General features: G+C 41.3%; 1 protein-coding gene across 4 annotated transcripts in view; it reads right to left on the reverse strand.

Annotated features, from left to right (window-relative positions):
* The window catches only part of Lrig1 (leucine rich repeats and immunoglobulin like domains 1), a 107409-nt gene extending 82915 nt beyond the window's left edge, over positions 1 to 24494 (reverse strand). For 2 of the 4 annotated variants that reach the window (XM_013156334.3, XM_013156335.3), the window contains exon 1: positions 23712 to 24494. In XM_013156334.3, the coding sequence (XP_013011788.1) occupies positions 23712 to 23929 (218 nt within the window). In that variant the 5' untranslated portion in view covers positions 23930 to 24494. The remainder of the gene's footprint in view (positions 1 to 23711) is intronic. The other 2 variants (XM_063260213.1, XM_003473434.5) reach the window with 1 other exon arrangement.
* Between the last annotated feature and the right edge of the window lie 268 nt (positions 24495 to 24762).

Raw genomic sequence — 24762 nt, forward strand, 5'->3', positions numbered from 1 at the left:
ACATTAACCACCACACACCTCAAGGAAGATCCTATCACCTCCACTACCTCCACACTTTTTATATCATGCCTTTAAAAAGACATTCTGGAAGTTGTTACAGTGGAAATGGAAATGAGTCTGGATCTCGGTTTTTGTTTTTAATAAACAATTAATTTCAGTGAGTACAGGTGGTTCTGAGAAAGAAGCCAGTTCACCCTATTAGGGCAGAAAATAACAGCTAACCCAAAAGAACAGATCTGTAGAACAGCCAGCTTGAGGTTACCTCAACAGGTGCATGCAGGCAAGTATTTCAGACAAGAGGAAAAAGTGTTTTGGATAACACAGCAGCAGCAAAGCCATGGGTCACACACAGTAGGATTGGAAATGAATGAAGGCCTAATTATTAAGCACCTGATGTGTGCTGGGAGTGGGGCTGGGCTCTAGGGTCACACATCAGTCAGGGAAGCTCTGCCTTCAAGGAGTTCACAATCCCAAGGGGACAGCCGTGACTAAGCCAGGAAGCAGGAGGTTTTCTGGAAGACATCCTAGCACAAGACAGCAGCCACTGTCCTCTCTAGGTACCCTGGGATGGCTCTAAGAAGAGGTTAACTGGTGGTGTGGAGTTGGGGATTTGAGACACATCAAGGAGCAGGCACAAGCAAGCCTTGCAATGGGGAGTAGTTTGGCTGCTGAAGAAACAACCCAGTCCTATGTGGGCCTCCGTTCATTCCTAAAACCCCCTAAAGAGAGGCATGGTGGTGCACCCCTGTAATCCTAGGTCTCTGGAGGTTGAGGTAGGAGGAGCACCAGGAGTTCAAGATACCCTGGGCTAAATATAGTTCAAGGCCACAGTGAGCTACATATTGAGACCCTGTCTCTAAAAAGCAAACAAAATGAAACAAAACAAAACCTGATCACAGAAGAAGGCAGAAGGCAGGGAAGTACAAGGACCTAAAAATCACAAAGACTTGCAGCTGAGCTTTTAAAATGTAGCTTCCCACTCCATGATACCACAAATTCTGGCACCAGGATCTATCTAGGAGTTTAAAAATGCCTACTGACTGCCTGGAAGACTGACCAAGTTGTGACCAAGCAGTTATTATGGCACTTGCCTTCAGAAAGCACTGACCAGAAAGCCTCTCATTCAATGGGTCTCCATGGATGTGGCTTTCAACATTCTTTCAAGTTACCTGGCATGTAAATGCAAAGTGCCTTCTTGCAAGCTTATCACCTCCATCCCAGGATCTTGTGTCCACTCAATTCTAAAATGGGACTAAGGAGTAGGAAATTAAAGGCAAAAACCAGAGTTGTATAATCATCTAGATCCAGGCCTGAGTTTCTAAATGCTTACAGAGATTTCAGTACTAACCTCCCTAAGTAATTCAGTGAGCCACTTTCCTTCTGGTTTCTTACTTTAAAAGAAACTCACAAGGTCTCGACTTCTTTTCCCATTAAAAGCCACCACAGCCATAGTTTCCAATTAGTTGTGTCAGCCCACCACCCTGCAGCTGCTCAAGTTCAATACACTGTCCCTCCCCCAGGTTCCGGTCTCCACAGAGCACTTCACACCTCCCTATTGTAAACCTGTCCAAAGCAATTACCCTGCCTGTATTTGGACAGCCTCAGTACTTGCATTTCTGTCTAATTTATGGCTGCAAAGCTCAGATGGCAAAGTCAGGCTTGCCCCGGAGCAGGGGAAATGCAGAAAAAAAAGGTTCAGATCCAGAGATAAATGCATATGCACAGCAAATTTCCTTGAGTCACAGAGATTAAATTTTCCCATTGTCTTAGTGGCAAACTCTGCGATAAACTTCCCTATAGTCTGAAATCTGTGCCTAATTTATGCCTTTCAAAAAAAAGAAACAAAAGTCTGGAGTCTAGATTCACTATAAGAATAACCACTGCTCCTCTCTGCCACATTTACTGTTTCTCTGGGGATAACAAGGGGTCAGCTTACAGACAGTTACCAACTTAGTGTTTTTTTGACTTTATGATAGTTCAACATTCAGTAAAACCCGTATTTGGAATTGTGATTCGGGATGATTTCCCCAGCTAACGATGGATCATTTCTCCTCCTCCCTCCCTCCTCTGCCTCTCCTTTCTTTCTCACTACTAGGCAGAGGCAGCAAGCCTAGCTCTCTGTCAATCACACACGAAAAGGCATGACCAACACTCCATCCTGCACTGTTATGTGACAACACCACTAGGTTAGGTGTATTAAAGGCACTTTCAACTTTTGATAGGTTGTCAGGATAGAACCCCCATCATATGTCAAAGAATATCTGTATTGCCCCTTATATGTCTGCCTGAAGAGCTCAAAGCCTTAAAAACAACTCTTCTCACCTGACAGAGTCAGAACATCATCCCAACCCGGGAAATATCTCGCTGAAATTATACTGTTTTTTTGTTTTGTTTTTTTTTTAAAGTGCTCTCTGCCCACAACTGAAAAAGAAAGCCAAATAACCCAACTAAAACACAGGCAAAGAACATGAGTAGACAAATAATAAGCACAGGAAAAGATGCTCAGGGTCATTCCTAATTAGGGAAATGCAAGTCCAAACCGCTTCAGACCCACCAAAACAGCTAAAATAAAAGACATGTAAGATTGGCAAAATTGGGAAAAACTGGAACTTTCATAAAATTCTGGTCAATGTGCAAAATGGTGTACATACCTGCTTTAGGAAATAGTCTAGCAGCACCTCAAAAAGTTAAAAGAGCTACCTTATATGACTTAGCAATTTCACCGTTAGGTATACACCCAAGAGAATTGAAAATACACAGTCCTGCAAAAACTTATACCCAAATGATTTACAACAGTATTATTCTTAGCAGTCAAGAAGTAGAAACAACCTAAGTATCCACCAACTGATAAATGAACAAAATGTGGTACATCCGAACAACTAAATATTATGCAGACATAAAAAGGAACAAAGGACTGAAATATGCTACACTTGGAGGAACCCTGAAAACATCACACTAAGTGAAAGAAGCTGGCCACAAAAAGTAATGCCCTGTGTGTTCCTGTTAAGTGAAATTCCACAATTGGCAAATTCACAAACACAGAACGCAGGTACTGCCAAGGACTTGGAGGAGGCAGGAGCAAAAAGTGGGAACCACTAATGGGCACAGGATTTTGTTGTATGATGATAAAAATGTTCTGGAAAGAGTGATGATAGTTGTTTATCTTTGAACACACTAAAAACTTAGAATTTCATCACATAAAAGGCTGATGGTAGCTGATATACCTCAAAAAAGTTATTATTAAAAAACAAAGAAAAAACCTCTTGCTACCTTAGGAGGCTCTCAAAATTCCAAATTGAAAATGTTTCCTAGCTATCTCTCAATTACAAACATGCAGAAACAACCTTTTCTTCTAAGTGCCAGAAGATAGGAAAGTACAATTATCTACAGTTAGGGAAGTTTAAAAAAAAAAAGTGATACTACCATTAAAACTCCCCTATCCAATCACCCACTTTTCTGCTTCCTAAATGGTACTACACTCACTACCAAACTCTTCTGCCTTTGAATCTATGAAACATGAATCCCTTAGCTGGAGTTTATCCTCCCACCGAAAACAAATTCTCAGAACTTTGAAAGAGCATTTTTCTTCTTCTTTTGAGTAATTATTTAATAAGGCTGTGGAAAGCAGGGTTCCCAATAGCCAGCCATTCAAAAACTAAGAACAAGCCAGAGGCAGGAAGAAATGTCACCATAACAGGGAGAAAATAAATTAGTTAGATTAAGATTAGGATCTAACCCCTTTCTGTGGTTGGGGCAGGCAGATTTTGAGTAACAGCATGCTATTTATGGAAAAGACCTTCCTGAGGGAAAGCAGGGAGGTGGAGCTGTTTAGCTGTATGTTTCTGTATTATATTAAAATGTACTGTAGTTGATTGAAAACGGAAATAAATAGCCAACAGCTCCCCCTGCATAAGTAGGGTACTTCTTGATTGTCAAAAGCAAATCTTTCTACACTTTAGGGACCACACCACTGCACTGCCTTGGCCAGCAAAGATGTAGTTAATTGGGAGGTCCCAGAATCTATTGGGGCCAGAATGCTATCCAACATCAAAGAAATTCCAGTTGCTCCCCTTGTGCAATAAACTCCTTTCACCCAACATCATTCACACATTCAGAGTACAAAGTTCACTCTGATATTGGTGGCTTTCTCACTTTGTAGCTTTTTTGGCAAGTGCCCCTTGGCCTGGTTGTTCATTAATACATAATCAGAACATTAAAGGCATTGTTTCTCCTTCTAGAGAGGCTGTGGCCAATTTAATAAAGCCGACATTGTCCCTGCAATGAAGGAACCACCTTGAACCTGGCAGAGAATTCAAAGATACACAGGCAGGAGGATATGTGTACTACATGCACATACAGAATTAAGTATTTCACAAGATGTTTTGGATAGTCCCACATGGCAAAGGGGCAAAATGAAAAGTTATCTCACCTCACAAAGCGACCCATTATTTTTTCCCCATATCCTTTCAACACCAAATGTCTCCTCACTTTTAAAATCTTTACAGGAAGTAGTTCATCTTCATGCCTCTGTGTGAAGATGAACACCAAGCTAGAACCACCTGCAAGAATACTACTTCAGGCGCTTTTACTTTTCAAATCAGACACACACAATGACAACTCACTTTCGAAACCATGTTTACTTTGCTGAAAGCCACATTCTAAACACACGCTTGTGTGTAGAAAGGAAGCAGCTTACAGTCCAACCTTGTTTATGTTCCAAATAGGTTTGACAGAAAAACCACATCAATTTGTTTTAAAATAATTTCCATTTGCTGGAAGCTGTTCCTGAAGGGTTCTCAGCCACGCTAATCTGTTCTGATTCCTACCAGCTGTAGGTACCAGGCTCATGGGCCACAGACAGGGTGGATGGGGCGCAGGCAGGCTCGGCTGACTCTGCAGAGTTTGTAAGCAATCTGAATGCCACAAACCATGCACCACTCCCCGCTCTTGAACGAAGACAGGTTAAAGAATACATAAAACATATCCTGATTCAGCGTCAAAACGTACACCATGCTTCCTGGAAGGGTAGCTTTCTATTTATCCCTAAGGTCTCTCAGAAACACAACAGCTCTAGTCCCAAACATATGGATTTGTGCTCAAGTTAGGAGTCCTCAGTTTAGACACCAAAATATTTCATCAGCCTGAGAATCAAATTTTAAACAGGAAGTCAAAAAGGAAACGTCTGTGAATAACTCCAAAACAGCTTTCAGTCTCACCATCCAAAGAAGTGCAGATTAAAGGAATCCAACGTAATTCTTATGTATTAAACTGGTGGTATATGGTTAAAGAAATAAAAACACCTTGTTTGTGAGGCTGTGTGAAAAGCAAGCACAAGATCAAATGTAAACAGGTACACTTTCTTGGAATAAGTAGTGTTTCAAAAATCTTAAGAATTTGCATATTCAGAGCCATCCAGGCTTAATAACAACCTAAAGAAATAAGAAATGTAAAACTTATTCATGTATACAATATAAGGATGTTCAACAAAGAGGGAAAAATATAAATACTCAATACCACAGAAAATGTAATTATGATTTAAACCATATTTTTTTTATTTAAACCTGGGGAAACTACTGATGATATCGAGTCTGCAAACTACATTTTAAAACAGGTATTTAACTGCAGAGATTATTGGAAATCCATACAGCAAAGTGATAATATTTGTCACTGGATAATGAGATCAGTTCTTTTTCTTGTGTAATTTCCTCCTTATTCAATAAAGGCCTAACATTTATCACCAGGTAAATTAGGCAAAGATATGGTAACTAGGCTAACAGGTCAAGAGCATAACGCTTCCTTTATAAGGTCACCCTTCCAATTAGTCCAGCTCAGCAGGTATAAAGTCCTCCCTGGCACAGTCACAGCCTGGAGATCTCAATGACCAATAACACGCTCACAACAGGGTCATAAGTGTGTAACTGTTCTATTGGTAAGCTTTTATCACCCAATGGGTCTACCCCATGTCACCATGATGCAAGAGCCATGCATGTACCACTGGTGATTCAAGCTGGCAAGAACACATTAAAATAGATGTCTAAGGACAAGGTAACCAGGCCAAACACAGCTTTGAAAGTGTCCTTCATTAGCATCTCTGGGAGACTAGCCAAAGGGGATCCACACTGAGCCAGGTCAGCAATATTCCTCTGCCAAGGACACAGATTCCGTATGTTTGAAGATGATGTAGGCGTTGATGCCTCCCTCACACCTGAAGCTCACTTAGAAAGGGGCCAGATTTAGAAGCGGATCTGCCTCAAGCTTCCTGTTGTAGAAGTTTTCTAAATCTGTTATTTCTTTGGCTCTGCCTGCTGAAAGCATGGTAACCTGTGTTGAATATAATTCCCTCCAGTCGAAAAGAAGACATTCCTTCTGCCAGCAGCAGAGAGGCAGAAAAACTATCTAGACCTGTTCATCATTTCCGTCAAAGTAGAGGTCTTAGCAAGAAAGAGCCCAAGCAACCAAAACCAGCTGCCTGGCGAAGGCTCAGCATAAACTGAGCAGAATAACCACAAGGGGAAGGGTGTCTAGACAGCCTCAGTCTATGTGAGCAGCAAACCTCCTCAAAGCAGACTCCACAGTGTGGCTCCAGCAAAAGAGCAGATGAAAAACCATGTCAACAGTTGGGAAATGCACCATGGGCTCCTTGGCCAAACACAACTTAGAAGAGAACTAGAGTCTGGCCCACCTGCCAAGGATAGCCACAGGGGATCCAGCAAGAAAGGAGTGCCCTGAGACCCCATGTGGGAGGTAGGTCACAGGCAGTGCTTCCACTATAAAAAGAATCCGAGTGACACTACTTGGACATGAGAGAAACTAAAAAAACTGCCAGTTTTCAACATGGCAGGTAAACAGTCTGCTGGTCATCTTTTGAACTCAGCTCTGTATTTTCTTCTTTGCATTCTTTTAGGTTTCTCAACATGAATGTTTTGGTAGGGGGTGAAGGAAACTACCAAATAGACAAAGTACATTTTAGAAATATACAACAGATAAACTCTGACAGGTCTAAGTTATTTTACTTCCTTGGAAAAGGTATTTCCATAGGCCTTTTAGAACTATATAAATGCCAGTACTCTTTTCTGTATTATCATTTGTACAGAGCACTGTATGACACCCAGCCTTTGTGCTGGATTCTGCAAAAACAAAAACCTTGCTTGGAGCTTACAGACCAATGGAAGACCCCTGACAGTAATCAAATAACCACCCAAAACATCTGTCCACAGAATCCTCCAGATTCAAACTCAAGTTAAAGTAAATGTCAGCCATGATTTCCAGCGAGAAGAGACATTTAAGATGGATGATTAGGAGCCTGCAAAGCAAAGACAAAAGGGCTTTTCTCAGATCGAGAGAATTGAATGCAAGGTACCCAGGAGACATGAACAATGTAAAGGGTCTTAAAAAAGGGGGTCTTAAAGCAGGGGCTGATGAAGCCAGATAGGACGGCATCCTGAAGCTGGACAGGTGAGTACAGTCAGCAGCAGATGCATTCCCATCTGTGACTCTGCAAAGACCAACCCCACAATGGCTGTGCTGGCAGGGTGAACAGATAAAGAGTAAAAAGCTCTCTACACTCCCTAAGGTCTGCATCACAGAGAACTTTTAAAAAGTTTAATATAAACTGTATAATACAACTCACTGTCACTTTCTCCCCTTTCTTTCTTTTTTTATTCTGCTGCACTCCTTCTTTTAAAGGCAGGGAGGTGGCAATGGGTCGCTGATGGCCACGGCATTCTCCCAAGACCACATGCATCCCCCAGAGCCACCCAGTCCAAGACGTGCCAAGGATTTCAGGCTGAGTATAAACTCCATCAGCAGGCTAAACTGTTTATATGTTCTTGAGTTAAAAATACACCACTTGGGTCAGGGTTAACACCAGGGCCTTATCACCAAGGCTGTTTGTGAGCTGGTTACACAAGGCTGGACTATGACTCGCCCATCTTTTAGAGGTGCCTTGATCTGCAAACTGTCTAATGATACATCAGTGAGATTACAATAAAGCCACCAAATATACACACATTTGAGAAAAACACTTTCCAAACCCAAGGATACTTTACTGTTTATAAATAGTTTACTTTTTTTGATCCCCAGGCATGTAATATTCGCAGTTGCTCCAGAAACCAAAGAAACATGGAATAGGAACACAAACCACAACCTAACAGAAACAATAAACAACAGATGGCAAGACATATGTGCATGCTACCATCTCCTTCACCAAAGAGGCAAACCAAAAATGGATTCTGGCTTACGGGTCTACCAAGGCAGAAACATGCTCTTCAAAATCACATCCAAAACACAATTTATGGAGTACCAGCTGTATGGCCACCACAACTGTGCTACTTGCTTGGAGCAACCAAAGAGCTGAAATACCAGTGACCAGCCTCAGGGAATTCATAGATTTGAAAAAGAGTCAAGAAGAAAAACTAGTCTTGTATAACTTTTCTAGCTACAATAGTGCAGATAGCTAGCTGTAGGTCTGAGTTCTACCAGTGGAAATTGCTAAACCCTGAGCAAGTCATTCAACCACGCTGTAATGCATGTATAAAACATGCATTACAGTGATGGAGCTGGGCATGGTGACACATGCCTGTGATCCCAACACCAAGGAGACTAAGGCAGGAGGATCAACAGGAGTTAAAGGCCAGACTGGACTATGTAGTGAGTGTAACACCAGCCTGAACTGTACAGTGAGACTGTTTCAAAAACAAAGAAAGAAAGAAAAGAAATAGAGGTAGTATATTTTATAGGGCTAAGATGATCATAATATAGATATTTCCTGCTTCAAAAAAATGCAATCTGCTATTACTGCTATAGTAACCTTCCTCACATTTCTGCTATGTGTTATGTCCTATTCCAAAAATTCTTTATTTCATTTTTGTCCTCACATCAAGTTTAGTGAGATAGATACTACAATTACATTAATTTTTTAAAAATTTTATTTAAAAGGAAAAAGAGAAAAAACCAAACAAAGCAGTGTAAGGGTACAATTAATACAGAACTACAAAAAAAAAAAAAAAGTAAGAAATCATCAGTTAATAGATTACAATTATCATGCCAGAGACAGTTGCTCAAGTCACAGTATCAAAGCATACAAAGTGGACATTCAAACAAATTACATTAATTTTACAAAAAGAAAGGTAGGTAAACTGTCGAGATCACCCAAGCAACCAGGTGCCACTCTTACCATTGAGCCATGTAAGAATATGGCCACTGGGGCTGGGGATTTAGCTCAGCGGCATAAGCACCTGCCTTGCAAGCAGGCAGTCGTGGGTTCAATCCCCGGTACTGATAAAAAGGAAAAAAGACGAAAAAAAAAAAAAAAGAACATGGTCACTTCATTCTCATCCTGACATTTGAATCTAGACACAGGAATGAAGGACTTCACAGAGGATGAAGACACAATGTTATCTCCCCTGAAACACATGTACAGCATGCTCTAGGCTTTTCACTGGTGGACAGGACCTAAACTTATTTAAAGAGCTCAAAACAAATGCTTCAATTCAGACTCAGACAAATTTGCCTAACTAGTGATTTTGATCCACTGATCTTTATTACATGTGTTAAAATGACATCTGTCTCAAAACAGAAGGCAAGGGTCTTAATCAGTAAGTATGGCAATCATACTGCTTTCCATATACAGACATGTCTATTTTAAGTATCATGATCTCATGTTCAATCACCCTGCTAATTTCAACTCAATGTTAATTTTTTTAAACTCTGACTAGAATTTTCCAACTACACTGTAACTTTAAGCTTTTGTGTTCCTTCTGCATTTAAAAAGAATGCCATTTCCCGATATATAACTCCCAGATGTAGAATTCACAGATGATTCATCTCACAGAACAAGTGTTCTGAGACATCAGCTCCAAATAGAGGAAAAACTTGGAATTCCCTTCTTCCTCAAAGTAAAAACTTGCCTCAATCTGCTTTGCTCAACAAAGTTTGTTTTCAATTATATTTCCAAATTCTTTTAACAATAACTGCACAGCGTCTGGCACCAACACATCTGATTCTTTGAAGTGGTTCTCAAGCAGAAACTAAAAAATAAGAAGAGGGAAAAGGAAGGGAGGACTGTCCATAACTTTTGGTTTATTCTCTCCAACATACCAAATCAGACAAACCACAAGCTGTGACATCTCACTGAGGCTCCAGGCTGCAAGGCAATACGTACTAAACTGAAGAAAGCCTGAGTTTACTCCTTTACCACTTGCTGGCTGGTAAGAGGGCACAGATGCTCAGCACAAAGAAAACGGCCCTTCTCTCACATCTAAGTTTCATAAACATTGTAAAGTCTTCCATGAAGGTCAATTAGAAATAATTATACTTTAGAGGTAAACCTCAGAACCCCCTGGAGAAAAAAGGAAATGGTGGGATCCTCTCTGCCGTCAAAGAAGGTACCAAGCCCAAAACAGACTACCATGGAGTAATGAACATCATTTTTTGGGATTCCTACACACAAAACTGAACAATCACTGTGGCTCTCAATCAGACACTGAGAATTCTCCAGGAGAGAACTAGTATAAATAAGAAATTAACCAGAAGGAGGTCACATAAATAACAGAAATGACTGATATTGACAAAAGAGAGACTCCTGGAAGAGTGGGATGTCCTTTGGCCTATTTTGATCTCAGAAAGCATGGAAAAATGTCATCTATGGGTCCCAAACGGAGTTTTTTTTTTTAAGTAGTTTTTTTTTAACTACTTATTTTAGTCCTAGAATAGTCTAAATCCTGTTACATTGCTACCACGAAATTCCAAACCATTGTGACTATATTTTATCTGTATCCCCAAAATTCCAAATTCCAAGAATATGTTACAAAACCAGAAAAAAAAAAAATCAAAGTTTACCTTACAAAAAAACATTTTTTTTGTCTTTTTTGAGACAGGGTCTCGCTATGCAGCTCAGGCTGGCCTTGAGCTCACTTTGTAGCCCAGGCTGGTCTCGAACTTGCAATGATCCTCCCACCTCAGCCTTCCGAGGGCTGGGATTACAGGCGTGAGCCACTACGCCGGGCTTACCTTACAAAAATTTACAGGATAAAAGACTCAAAGGACCTGCCTGGCATGGTGGCACAGGCATGCAATCCCAGCATTTGGGAGGCTGAGGCAGGAGGACTGTTACAGGTTCAAGACCATGCTGGGCTACAAAGTGAGCTCAACACCAGCCAGAACTGCATAGCAAGACTCCACAAAAAGACAAACAAACAAACCAAAAGACTCAAAAGAAGAGAAAAGCCAAAGACTTGCCAGAGAAGGCAATGGTAAATTCCATGTAGATGGTAGACATTCAGAATAAAAAGTTAATGCTTTCTAGATTCTGCCCAAATGTTTGAAGGGGTTTAATCACACCAAGAATATTTTCAAGAACAGAGTATAATACAAGAGTAAGGCAAGGTAAACCCTGACAGATGAGTAGATGGACCTCCCCCTATAAAAACAAAAAGGAGGAGGAAGAGGAGAAAAAAACTTCAAAATTTGAGAAACAGGGCTAACGTTTTAGCTCAATGGTACAGCACTAGCTTTGCATGCATAAGGCCCTGGGTTCAATTCCCAGGAACACACACACACACACACACACAAAACTAGATAGAGAAAGAAGCCACTGAGCTTTACATACTAGGCTGCTAAGAGTTTCCACACTGAAAGGTACACATCAAAGACTTCCCTGAAAAAAGAGTGGAAAGCTATTCTGAAATTTGTCATGACATCTGTAGTCAGTGGCAAGCCAGCTAATAAAGGACAATGGGGCATGGGCAGTGCCCTTCTTGTGGCTGTCACTACTAATTTGTTATAGGCTGCTGATTCAATCATTTTAGCAGTTTATCAGCATCACCTATAACTTCACTCAATTGTTCACTGAAGGTCTGCTTTAGAGACACTGCCTGCAGTGGCTCTAAAAAATGATCCTTTAGAAAACACACTTCGCTTTTTTGCTTGTTTTGTTTGTTTTTGTATCAGGAATCGAACTTAAGGCCTTATGCTTGCCAGGCAGGCAATGTGCCACTGAGTTATATCCTGGGCCTTCCTTTTTCAAAAATCTATGCTTTTTTGATAGTCTGCTTTTGAGACAGGATCTCACTAAACTGCTCAGGCTGGCCTCAATCTTGCAATCCTCCTACCTCAGTAACTGGAATAGCTGGGATGATAGGCTTCTGAGCCTAGCTTTAAATCTATGTTCTTAAAATGTTAAAATTAAAGATGTAAAGTTTCCAGGTTTCATAGTTTTCTTCCAGTTTTCTTTTGGCAGAGGAAAAATCAAGACTCACTTATATGAATACCTTGGAGCCTGAAGTATTCAAGATTTCAGATTTGTTCAAATTTTGGAATCTATGCATGAGAATGGGCCCCAAGTCTAAACACGAAATTCATTTATGATTCATATATACTTTATACACATGGCCTGAAGGTGATTTTATATACTGTTTTAAACAGTTTTGTGCATGAAAACAAACTTTCACAGTATGGAATTTTCCACGTGTGGTATCATGTCAGCATTCAAAACTTTTAGAATCTGAAACATTTTAGATTTTGGATTTCAGATTTTCAGATTAGGACTGCTCATTCTGTACTTCAAGAAATATTCGCATCTCTGCACTAACAGCAACAGGCCCACAAAAAAGTCCCTCATTGAGGCTCCCCCAGGCACACCCTTTTTCTTTTTGCTGCTTAGGAATACATCTGAAGATTTTATTCAGAAGCACCAAATATGCAGAGGGTACTTCTAAACACCCTAAATATCCCAAACACGATCTGTTTACTAAATCTTCAGATCCAACGAACAATAAATTAATTCCTTCTTGGCTTCAATTAGGATAGAATCATAAACTTAGCAAAAAAGGAGTCTTAGAAGTCATACATCCCTAAGACACATAGGAAATTAAGTGACCAGTATAAGGTCATACTTCTAATCAACGGAAAGCTAGAACAAATCTGTAAAGTCTCCCGAGACTCAGTCATGAATTCTCCCATTCTACCACAATCTTATCTTCACAACTTTAGAAAATTTATTTTTCCCTGTAGGTCAGTAATTTTTATCCTTCCTTAGTCAGAAACTCCTTTAATAAGCCAAAACTTTGAGATCCTTTCTACCCAGAAAGATGTATTCAGTACCAAGATTTCACATCCAACGCATTTCCCTAGACCCCAAGTAATAATAACTGTATCTGAGGATGGTTAGTCTTTGTTTTAGGACAGCTCAGAATTGAGTAAGGTAAACATTCTAAATATTGTTTTAAATGGACCAGAAGGGAAAAAAATACTCTTATCAGAGTTTCTAATTTTTCTCTCAGGCAAAGTACAGTCCTGGATCAGGCCGAACCACTTATAGCCAAGGGTCCTAGACAAGACACTATAAATGAGAAAATAGAGGAATTTCAGATGAGGCAGCCCTTGATAGCTACAAAATATTTATTGCAGTATGTTCCTGGACCTCCTCTCCTCCTCCAGAGGAGAAAACCTTGTCCCACTTGAGCTGCAGCTTCTGCATTCGTCTCTTGGTTGCATCAACAACCTACTTCCTGGAAGCAATGAGTTCTGGCTGTTTACAAAGTTTTGCAACCACTGAGAGCTGGTGTGCCAGAAACTCATACAAATCCAGGTAGAGGAAGAAAACAGTGGCCATCCACACAAAAATTATAATATAAAGACTAGGATATGTTATTAAAGTAAATGAACACACACACACACAGGAAAGAAGGAAAAGTGGTACTGAATCAAGATACACTGCTGAAGTCAGACAAAAAAATTCTTCCAATTTGTAAAATAGAATTTAAATTCATAGTCACAATTTCTCAATTCTAAGTGTTCTTGCCCATAATTTTTTTCTTAAACGCTTTGTTGTATGCTTGTATTTTTCTAAACAGAGAATTTCCTCTATTTGGTATACAATTAAATATATTTGTTGGATTAGACTTAATAGATTTATGTGTTTAAACTGACCATGTTGGATAGGTTTCAAAATCACTGTATGCTTCATAATTTACCTAGAATTAGAATTTCAGAGACTATGGAAGTCATTTCATAAACCATGAAAGTGAATGAAACTCAGGACTTGTAACTCCCATTCAGATTCTTTTTTTTTTTTTTTTTTTTTTTTTTTTTTTTTTGCATTTAGTTCAGCAGCATAAGCGTCTGCCTTGCAAGCAGGCAGTCATGAGTTCAATCCCTGGTATCAATAAAAAGGAAAAATCCCATTCAGATTCTTAACTAAACTGCTGCTAGCAGGAAATCTGTTCTAAAGGAGCCTTCTCTCAGTCAACAAAGTAACAAACTAGAGAAATTAAATTATGAACTCCACAAAACCAAAACTAACTAAACTATTCAGCAGCTACTTGAGGGATACCATTTTCAAATCTGTGTGATGTTTAAATCAAGCATCAAAGGTTCTAGGAACCTGTTTCTTCGTTTTTGAGGATTTTCTTATAGGGTGTCTTGAATGCTATTTAAAAGACTCAGGCCTCAGAAAGTAAACAACAGTTTCTCAATTCAGACTCATGAGTTAACTATAACCAACAGCTAATTAATTATCCCTCTATTAAACAATAATATCTGAAATGTTTTAAATGATTCACTGTAATTATGTTTGTTGACTAATAGATTCTAATTAACAATAACTTGTTAGGAAAGTCCCAATTATGGGTTATATGAAAAAGAAAACTAATCAAAGTTGCATATTATGGATAAAGAATCCAGGACAAAAGAACTTTCTAAGTACCTCCTACCCTTTGAAAAGAAAAAAAAGAAGGAAAGAAAGAAAAAAAGCCTTGCATTTTGCAAACATTTATAGTAGATTATATACATGTCCAATAAACATTCTGTAAATACATAGCTTATCAAAATTTCCTTTGGAAAAACACTTAAAATAACAAGTTTTTCAGAAGTTGTTCAAATTCCTATTTCTTCAAATTATCCTTTAATGAACAGTATAGCAATGTGAATTGTAAGCCAACAAAGCTATCATTTTCTTTAGAGTCTTTCAGATGAAATGATACATTCTCTTTAAAACACACACACAAAGAAGAGGAAAAAGAAAGTACTGTGATATCGAGACACAGACCCAAGAAGCCAAGCCACAAGTCAATGGTTGCTGAAGCTGGTGACAAGTCCTTAGAGTTCATTACATTATTCGGTCCACTTGTGTAGATGTTTGCCTCTCTCTCTAATCAGAAAAACACCCAATACTAAACAGAATTAATATATGGCTGCACATCAAATATTCTCTTAATTCAGAATTCTTTAAAAATCTTATCTTTCAGATGATTTCACAAGAAGCTATTTGTGCAGCAGGTTTGTTTCCAATTCACTTTCACTAAAGAGAACCCAGTGTGTCAATGTCTTGTTATCGAACCCAAAGTGCCGATACTTGCAGGATACAAAGGCTTTCAAGAAAGGGCACTACAAGATTTAGACCTAAACCAAGATTACCTATCCCCAGTTTAGAAGTGCTCAATCCTTTCCATTGTATCCTAACAGGATATATCATCAAGTAGGTAATCCGGGAGAAGGAATTTATCAAGTGCAATGTGTGCTCTGGGCAAGATAAGGGGTAAATTATTTGAACGGGCAAATTATAAATTAAGAGACCGGGCAAAGGACAGCAGGTTAGGGAGAGGCAACACCTGTTAAATGCTTCATAAAGGGGTTTTAGAAAGTTGCAAGCAGGCAGTCGTGAGTTCGATCTCCGGTACCGATAAAAATGAAAATGAAAAAGACAAAAAAAAGAAAGAAAGTAAAGCTGTGAGGACTTTTGTTTTCTGTTTTTTCAGTTGGCTTTTTTTAAAAAAAGCCCTCCATATCTCTATGCTGCTTCTCAATGTCCAGCTAATTCTGCTTATGGAAGACACTAATTTCATTTATTTTATGCAGATCATAAAAGGTTAGAAATCTGTAGACCACAAAAGTTTGAAGAATAATGAATGCAAAGCACAAAAGAGACAGGCAATGCTCTCTTAAAACTCTCTCAATGCTGTCTTTTGCCAAAACAAACTGAACAAGCTGTGATTGGAACTTTCATCCTAGTTCATAAGGAAATCAAGATGTATTATGGCTTGCAAAGATGAACGGATTGGTTGTTCACACAATGGGCACTACTAGTTATGCTAGATTAAATTGTAATAAAGACGCAAACAATCACAGTCACAGTCGTTCATGTGGGCAAGGCTGTGAATCATGGCCATTCATTGGGAAAAGAACACAGGTACGAGTAAACAAGAATGCAAATACATAGCAAACGGTTTCTCAGATGGCACCTTTGCCAGAATCCTCAAATGATTCTGTGTTCACGGCCTGTGTTGCCCACAAAGTTACCATAAGATTGTACACAGATCAAAACAAAACAAGTTTTCTGCACACTGCCCGGTAATTGTCTCCCCTTCTATCCCCTCCTTCCTCAAGTCTTTCCAAAGAGAAATTTGGTACAGTCAAGATTCCGAGGACCTAAAGTCTGTAACCTAATCCTGATTTGGAATAGCACACCTGCATTCTTCCAAGCTATTGATGAAAGTATTTACATCTTGGTAAAGCTCAGTTTCAATGAAACCCTGGGAAATAATAAGATAAAATGATTACTTTAAGAACTCACTTCTCTGCCTTTTGCCATCCTTCTACTTAAAAGAATAATCCTAAGAAGGCAGAAATATTTGTACAACTGGCACAAATTTAACACTACCTCGATAAGTTTTGCTAATCATATAATTTGCTACAACTTTTTATAGCTTCCTACTTGTTCATTTTTTCTAAGGGCACTTGTAAGAATGTAGCTTGAGTTATGAGCCCTGATATCCTCCCACCCCAAAAGACTCAAACGAAAAAGGTAAATTTTTCCCAGGAAAGCCTTTGTCACAAGGAAATCTGAACTGGACAGCAAATATGAGAGAAAGGATGAGGTAGAGGTACTACATGAGGTAGAGGCCTTAACCTTCAAATTATGCTCTCAAATCACCAACTGGCTCAATCCATATTGAGGACCTGGGTTACACTTAATCTAACTCTGCTGTTACTAGAGCTGTAACACAGAATATTATAATCTTCTTTTTTAGAAATGAAGGAAAGGAGTTTGTCCAAAATCACAAATATAGCTGATGAGTAGAAATCCCAGGAACGGGCCTTAAAAGTAACTTTCAGTTTCCATCATTACTTTCTAGCAATACCTATGGGCTAGGTATAACTAACTCCATAGGGTCAAAAGCAGCAACTCATCTCGTACAACATATCTCCAAGTGAAAACATGAAGAAACTTTCCTTTTCATCCACTGTTTCCGCCAGTCAGTCATTGAATCAGGGACCAGGGAATGAGTGACTAGCAATTGCCTATTTAGAGGACACCAAAAACTCAAGGCAAAAAACAAATATAAAGACCCAGGAAAATAGAGAAAACACTTTTTTAAAAATACAATGACTTTTATAAGCAAATTAAGTGCATGACTGTGCTTCAAAAGACTATGCATAAAGTGCTTGGACAGTCAGGCATGGTGACACATACACGTAATGCCAGCATACAGGAGGCTAAAGCAGAAAGACTGCCATGAGTTCAAGGCCAGCCTGGGCCACAGAGTGAGTTCAAGGCTGGTCTGAATTATACACAATGAAAACCACCTCAAACACCCACACTAATAAAATATTAAATTGCACAAAATATAGTAGCACAGGAACATAAGCATAAAGCCCTTGGATATGAGGACTTCACAAGCATACCCCTTGCTGTAGTCAAGGTTTACAAGGGAAAAGATTTAATGCAGGATACATAATTTATAGAATTATTTTATAATATCTACCCAAAGCGTCAAAGGCAAAAGAGTATGGGAGATCTGCCCACACACTAGAGATCCAAAGAATCCAGTTGAGGGCCTGAATCCCACCACAATCTAGCTGAAGACCTAGGGCCCATGGCAATGTCCTGCACAAGTCCAGCTGGAGGCCTAGAGCCCACGACAACATCTCATGCAAGGCTGTATCAAGGATCTGCATTGAGAAGGCCAAAAGGTCAGTGGTGGAAGCTAGAAAGTCTGCACCAGCAGGGTAAAGCATCTGTGCCAACAGGCTGAGGGATCTGCCCTGGACCCAGGAAGAGACTTTCAAGGTAAGGTCCAGAGCTTCCTGGAAAACAACCACAACCTCCTCAGCAACAGGGAGGACCTGAGCTCCTCCAACAATGAGGACTGCTGAGTTCATATCAGGAAAACTAGCATGACAAGCTTCTCCAGGCAAATCAACAGCAAACCATCTTCCCTTCCAATTCTCTTTTTAAGCAATTGGCAACAACCCTTAGGTGGGCCTTCCACACCCAGTATCCCCAATTCAGTTCAGCTGGGTGTTACAAATTGACCATTAGTTAATCTACCACACCCCTGCATAGGACACAAATTAGCAACTTTCAATTTGAACAGAGAAAAACTCTGTAATTTTCTTTTTTTCTGCAATCTTTATTGATCCATTCATTTTGCCTAATAAAGATAACTATACAACGAGTTCTTTAGCAAAAAATTTCTAAACTCCAGTTACATAATTGGCCAATTAATTTGTCAGTCTAGTCTACCACCCTAAACTCTGCAGCTATATAAATTCCTTGGGCAAAAAAATAAACATAAGTCCCAGAGGTCAAACTATTGTAAAGTTTAACCTCTGGTCTTCAAAGTATTCTTTTTTTGCAGAGGGGATAGAAATAAATATTGTTTCTTACTGAATTCTAGCACTTTAACTTGAAACAAAAGCAGTTCTAAAGTTAAAATCTAGAAAGAACAGACCCTACCGGCTCAGTGTCACTTATGTCATTTAAAACAAACAAAAAACCTAAGGGTCTCTACATTTCCCACAGATAGGAGAATACTCGTTTTGTTTTGTTTTGTTTTGTTTAAGATATTTCCCATTACTTCTCTGGGAATCCTCCTCCACTCTTTTTTCTTCTTGTCTCAAAACAATGCCTTCAACCTCTGCAACTGCATCCACTGCAAACAGCTATGAATATTAACACAGTCCAGAGTCCTATTAGCTTTTAAAAGACCCTCAGGGTTTCAAATTGCAGTTGCTGAGGATAGGGAAGGTCTCCAGTGAGTAAATGTCACTATGCTCATTCAAAGGGGGTTTGCTCATGAAATTTAAAGTTCTTCAACCTATGGGGTAAATCAGAGGAGTCCTTTTTATGTTTTTAAACAAATAAGGAAAAGACAAAAAACAACAACAACAAAGATCCTAGTGCAATCAACATTGTTTAGTGTCACAGCAACTTTCAATTCAATGAGTTCTCTACATTTCCCTTTCCCATGGACGTCATTTTTGAAACTGAAGTCAATTTTAAACAGCCTCTGTTTAGTCTTTCTCCCAGCTCTTCCTTCAGAGCTTTAGCAGGTGCACAGCACTTGTGCCAGGTGCACTGTTAAGATACAAACCCCTAGTGTGCTCTCCCAGCATCCTCATCCACACTGAAAGTGACATGCTGAAAAGGCTTCGCCCCGAGGAGACACCTCCACAGGAAGGGAGAGGCCCTTTCATTGTGAGCATGGTGTCTGATGGTAACAAAGGTCAGCGATAGGCCATCTCACTGTTGAGGGAAGCTGTACAGGGAACCCAAGCACAGTGATTAACCCTGGAGAGCGCCAGACAAGAGTGACCCAGGGTCTCTACCAGCTCTCTCATCTTCCTGAAGATTTGCCCCCACATTTACTCCTACTACAGCCAAAAGTCCAAACTCTGTGAAACCTAGTAAACAAATCTAAGGATGGACAGAGATAAACACTTTTTCAAAGAAAATTCCTTGTAAAAGGGAGTGGGAAAATCTCTGACATATTAAAGTCAAGAGGGATATTGTCCCTATACATAAATTTAGAGTGGATTCATACCAGTTCCTGAGGAAAGGGTTCTTACCACTTCCCAACCTGGCAGTATTCAAAAATTAGGCTTAATGCCTTAAGTTCTTATCAGTGGTACTTAAACAATATGTCTTTCTCTCAAGCAACCAATATTATTTCCCAAGACAATAGTATTTGTGAGAAACCTCCCCACACTCAAAAAAAGATGTCAGAGGACTAGCAAGAAACAAGTCCTCCACCATTAAGAGGCAAGTGAGGGCGGCTTCATACCTTGCTGCAAACAATTCTGAGCTCAAGCCAAGTTCTCTACAACTCTGAGAGCACTTGAACCTTTCATATTTTTCTTTGCCATGACTCCGTGTTTAAAACATTCCCTTAAAGGGTCTGGGGATGTAGACTGGTGGTAGAACACTCGCACAAAGCTATGGGTTCCATTCCCAGCCCAGCTTAATAAATAAAGGATGTTAAAGCTTTGTTGAGCTTATATATAATATGGAGACAGATATATCAGGAAATACCTAAGACCATCCATATAGATCTACTTTTTTTTTTTTTAAGTTTAGGTTCTGGAAGGATTTGATCACCTGATTTGCATAAACAGGATGGAAGTATTTGCCAAATCCTTAATCACAACACCCTGAACACCTGGGTCCTGAAACACAGCTGTAAAATTTAAAAGACAAAGGCCCTCTTTGCTTCACAACTAGGTAATCTTGGTTTGTGCACTTCCTAATGTAACCTAACCAACATTTCTGTGCCAAAACATTCAAGGTTTGGTTAGCCACAGATTTGATATTGCAAACACATAATACAAACAGACCCAGATCCATAAATTCATTTTAATGCAGCCTAGGATGACCACTTTTGGTGTTCTTTTATGAATGTCCCTGCTTTTGAATCCTGGTCATCTTTTCTCCACAGAGAACAAGCATTGTGGGTTTGTTCTTCCTTTAGGGCCAGCCTGGTTGCCTCCCCACTTACAATCCCAAAGGCCAGCAATTAGCGCTCAGAAACTTTAATAAGCCAGCAAAATTTTGTGGCTAAATATCGTATTCAAATTTATACCACAGGTAAGTCTAAGGTAAAGTGTATTTAGTACTTTTTAAATAGTTTCTGAAGCTGTGCTCTCACAGCAAACTGTGTACTAAGAAGTTCAACTACTTCTAAGGTTCTGGGAAGCTGGAATAAGGCTTGGCAGTGCTTGGTACTATTTATGAATGTGCTAGCTGGACCCTGCCAATCTCACCTACGTAATGTGATGGAAGCCACAGTTACAGCTCCACTACTACAAGTTACTATGCTGAATAAGTTGTCGTCAGGCCCTATGAAGAAATTCATTTTACACTGTTAGCTCCAACCCATTTTTTCTATTCATACTACATTTACATTCACTATTAAAAAGTTTTACTTTACTTATGCTAGGCCTAGGAGCAACTCCAAAATTAGATGCACTGTTTACAAAAGAGAAAGAAAAAAAAAAGTTCTGTAAAGCCACAGATCCCCTGCTATCTCAAACCCACAGTCTGAAATTGTTTGAACTGGCTGCAGTAAATCTAGTTCATGGGCTTGTAAACTGGCTCAAAGCATTTTCTAGACACAATGGACTTACAAGGTGTAAACTTACTGAAATTACAAGATATTTCATTATATTATACACAGACTTTCTCCACTCATGTCTTGTCGAATCACAGCCAGAAATATAAACTATATAAATGTTGTTCTGGAAATTTTACATTAGTGTTTTAAATTAAGATCTGAAGATTAGGGAAAAGAACGTATTTGCTTGAAATTTCTTTAATCAGAAGGGCAACCTGGGCTATAGAGCAAGACTGACTTATAAAAAAGGGAAGGAAAGGAAATATAATAGCTACACATATTTTTTCAATGGATAGTCATTTTGTACTGTATAGTGTTGCCACATACTAATCAGAAACCACAATGCTGGAATCTTAAAATCTAATCAGTTAACAACTTAATGAGTATAATCAAATCTCCTGAAGCTCAAAATACCCAGTTTGGTATTTATTGATCATCAAATGCGTGAGTAAACCAGAAAAGACTACAATTTTAAAGGCATTTACGCTGTGTGAAATGTCACTTCTAGGCAAAGGAACGCCTAAAAAATGAGCAGTATGTCCTGCTCCAAAAAACAGCAAAGCAAAGTGGGTCTTGTGACCATAGGAAAGTCTGAATAAAAGGACACTCTGTCCTCTCCCGGAAGTTGCTGCTTGGGAACTAAGTGCCTTCCCCCACAATGCCACTGACACATGGCACTGCAAGTCACTCTTCCAACAGGTGAACACTTGAGAAGTTATTCTGACTCTGCCCACGTGATTCTTAAAAAAAAAAAAAAAAAAACTTAAGTATGTAAAAGAAAACTCATAATTCCACAGACTGCCTCAACTAAATAAAAGCTGCAGAAGGGCATTACTGGGTTCTATCTCCAATACGTGGCACAGTCACTGCCTGTGTAAAACCCATCCTATGACCACTGACTCTCCCTTGGTCGGTAGCCACAGTAGAAACAGAGAAAGCAGAATCGTAGCTAAAGGGTCCCGGCCTGCTTCAAATGCCTACCACTTGCTCCTAGGGCCAAGTTAAAGACAATGTGTCCCATTTTGAGAGGCACAGGATCTTCAAATTTGAGAGAAATTAAAGTTTTCTTCTGCTCCAGGCAGCCAGATACTCAGACCGTATTTTCTAAAATCAAACCAAAGGTGTTGGTTAAAACTGTGTCACCAGTTTTGCTCTTTTTTTTTAACCAGCAAATGTCATGCTTGAGGTTAGAGTACCTTTTCTATGTTTAATGAAGATGTCCAATTGTTCGAAGAGTACACGCAATAGCCTTTTCTGGAAGACACCAACAGTTATACAACGATAGTAATTACTGCTAAGTGTACAGGATTTGACTCATGGACAGATATCGTCAGAAGTAAAAAGATGTTGGCAGAAACAGAATGTCTTTTTTTCCTGCAAAACTCCCAAATGAAGCATCTCACTAACTGCAAATAGGACAAGATCCTGATAGCACAGGAAAGCACCACTTTATGGGTAAACAAACTGCTAAAGTCAGCCAAGTCGCTGGCAGCACCGTTTGCATCAGCACTACTCCAAAACTAATTTGCACCATTTATGGAGGAGAAACTCGAAGGTGGCCCCACCCCACTGGATCTCGAAGCCCCAAAGGGCCCCAACGCAACAGACAGAAAGGAACAGTTCCCTATATGTCGCCCAGGCTGGAAAGAACAGACTTCTAAAAGCATTCACAGATCTCTAAAAAGTATCAAAAACCCCTAAGACGTAGGTCCCCTGGGGAAGGAGGCTTTCTATCCAGGTCCAGAGCCACGTCAGGCCACCACGGTCCTTAGTATTGAGATCCAGCTACAAACATTAATAAATAATTTAAGTGGAACGCCGGGGCCAAGTCTCCTTCATTCATTACTGGAAGCCCCAGAAGCTCAGACACCAAAGAGATGAATTACAGGAGAGGAAAGGAGAAACACCCACAGACCCCACACTTTTGACACTCTGATGCAGACGTTTCCCACCTTCTACACACACACACACACACCCTCTTCACTAAGCCACACATCACCCTCGCCACGTTCTCACCTCCAAATCTCAACTCCCAGTGACCCACACTCTTGACCTTCAGAGCCCCATGAGGCTAACTCACCCACCCTTAAGGTGCACGACCACTCGCCCCCCACTCGGGCACAGCCACCTGATACAGTTTGTCTCCAAATCTCCCGGACCCACGCTGCTCATTCCGAAGCCCACGAGGTACACGCGCTCACCTCCAGATCCCAGACGCAAGCTCTCCCCTCTGCCAACTTCATGCAACTTCACGCACAGAACCCTCTGCACTCCCCTACCCCAAGTGACAGCGCCCCAAGGCGCAGGAAGGACAACACTCACAGGCTTCGCGTCCAGGCGGGCATATCCCCGGGCACAGCGGTCAGCCCGCGCCCGCCGCAGTCCAGCGCGTCCCCGGCGCAAGTGCAGGCGGCCGCGCAGGGGGCCCGCGTGCCTGGCTCAGCGGTCTCCGTCTGGGTCCCGAGCAGCAGCAGCCAAAGCAGGAGCAGGCAGGGCGCGCGGCACGGGGCCCCCGGCGCTCCCCCGGCCGGCCGCGCCATCTTGTCTGGAGCGCGCCGCGAACTCCGGCGCGGGATCTGCGAGGTCCCAGGCGCGCCCGCGGGTCTCCACACCGCGCTAGGTTGCGCGCCGGGGCATAGCCGCCGGCCCAAGCTCCTTCCACGGCAGCGGGCTTCTGGTCGCAGCAAAGCGCCAGGCGGAGGCCGCGAAACACTCGCCCATACGGGCCGGGCCGCCCGCGCTCGTCGCAAACTCCGCAGACCTGGGCAGAGGAATTGGGGCCGCACTCCTACTCCTCCCGCGCGCTCCAGTCCGTTGCGGAGCTCCGGCTCACGACAAGCGCCGCTGCAACCGCCGCCGCAGCCACAGGAGAAGCGCTCAGCTTCGCAGCCGGAGCGTGGCGTCGGCGGGCATCTTCCCCAGCGCTCGCACCGCACAGCTGGAGACCTGGGCTGGACTGCCGACCCGCGTACCTCGCTGTCCGGGCGCCGCGAGCAAAGCACGGAGACCGCACAGCTCCTTTAGCGCAGCTACAGCCCCGCAGACCTCGCGGCCGAACAATCAGCGGCTAGTCGCCCGCCTCTCCACGGTCTAGCCCCGGCCGGTCCCCCAGGCCCCGCCCCCGGCCGCGCGCCCTCACACACCCCTTCGGCAGCCCGCTGGCCCACGTTGGATGCTTTGCAACAGCGGTGCGCCCCGCCCCCTCTCTTTGCTCATTGGCTGCCGTAGTCCACAACGGAAGGTCATTGGGCCGTTTACCGTGAGCCCGCCCCCGCAGCCCGACGGCCGTCCGCCCCCACACCCCTTTCCCACCCAAGGTGTGAAGGGTGGGGGACTGGGAGGAGAAAGAGAGGACCGGCCCCCACCTCATGTT

The sequence above is a fragment of the Cavia porcellus genome, unplaced genomic scaffold (assembly GCF_034190915.1).
Source record: "Cavia porcellus strain 051 isolate PalLab524CR breed Dunkin Hartley unplaced genomic scaffold, mCavPor4.1 scaffold_13, whole genome shotgun sequence".
Lineage (NCBI taxonomy): Eukaryota > Metazoa > Chordata > Mammalia > Rodentia > Caviidae > Cavia > Cavia porcellus.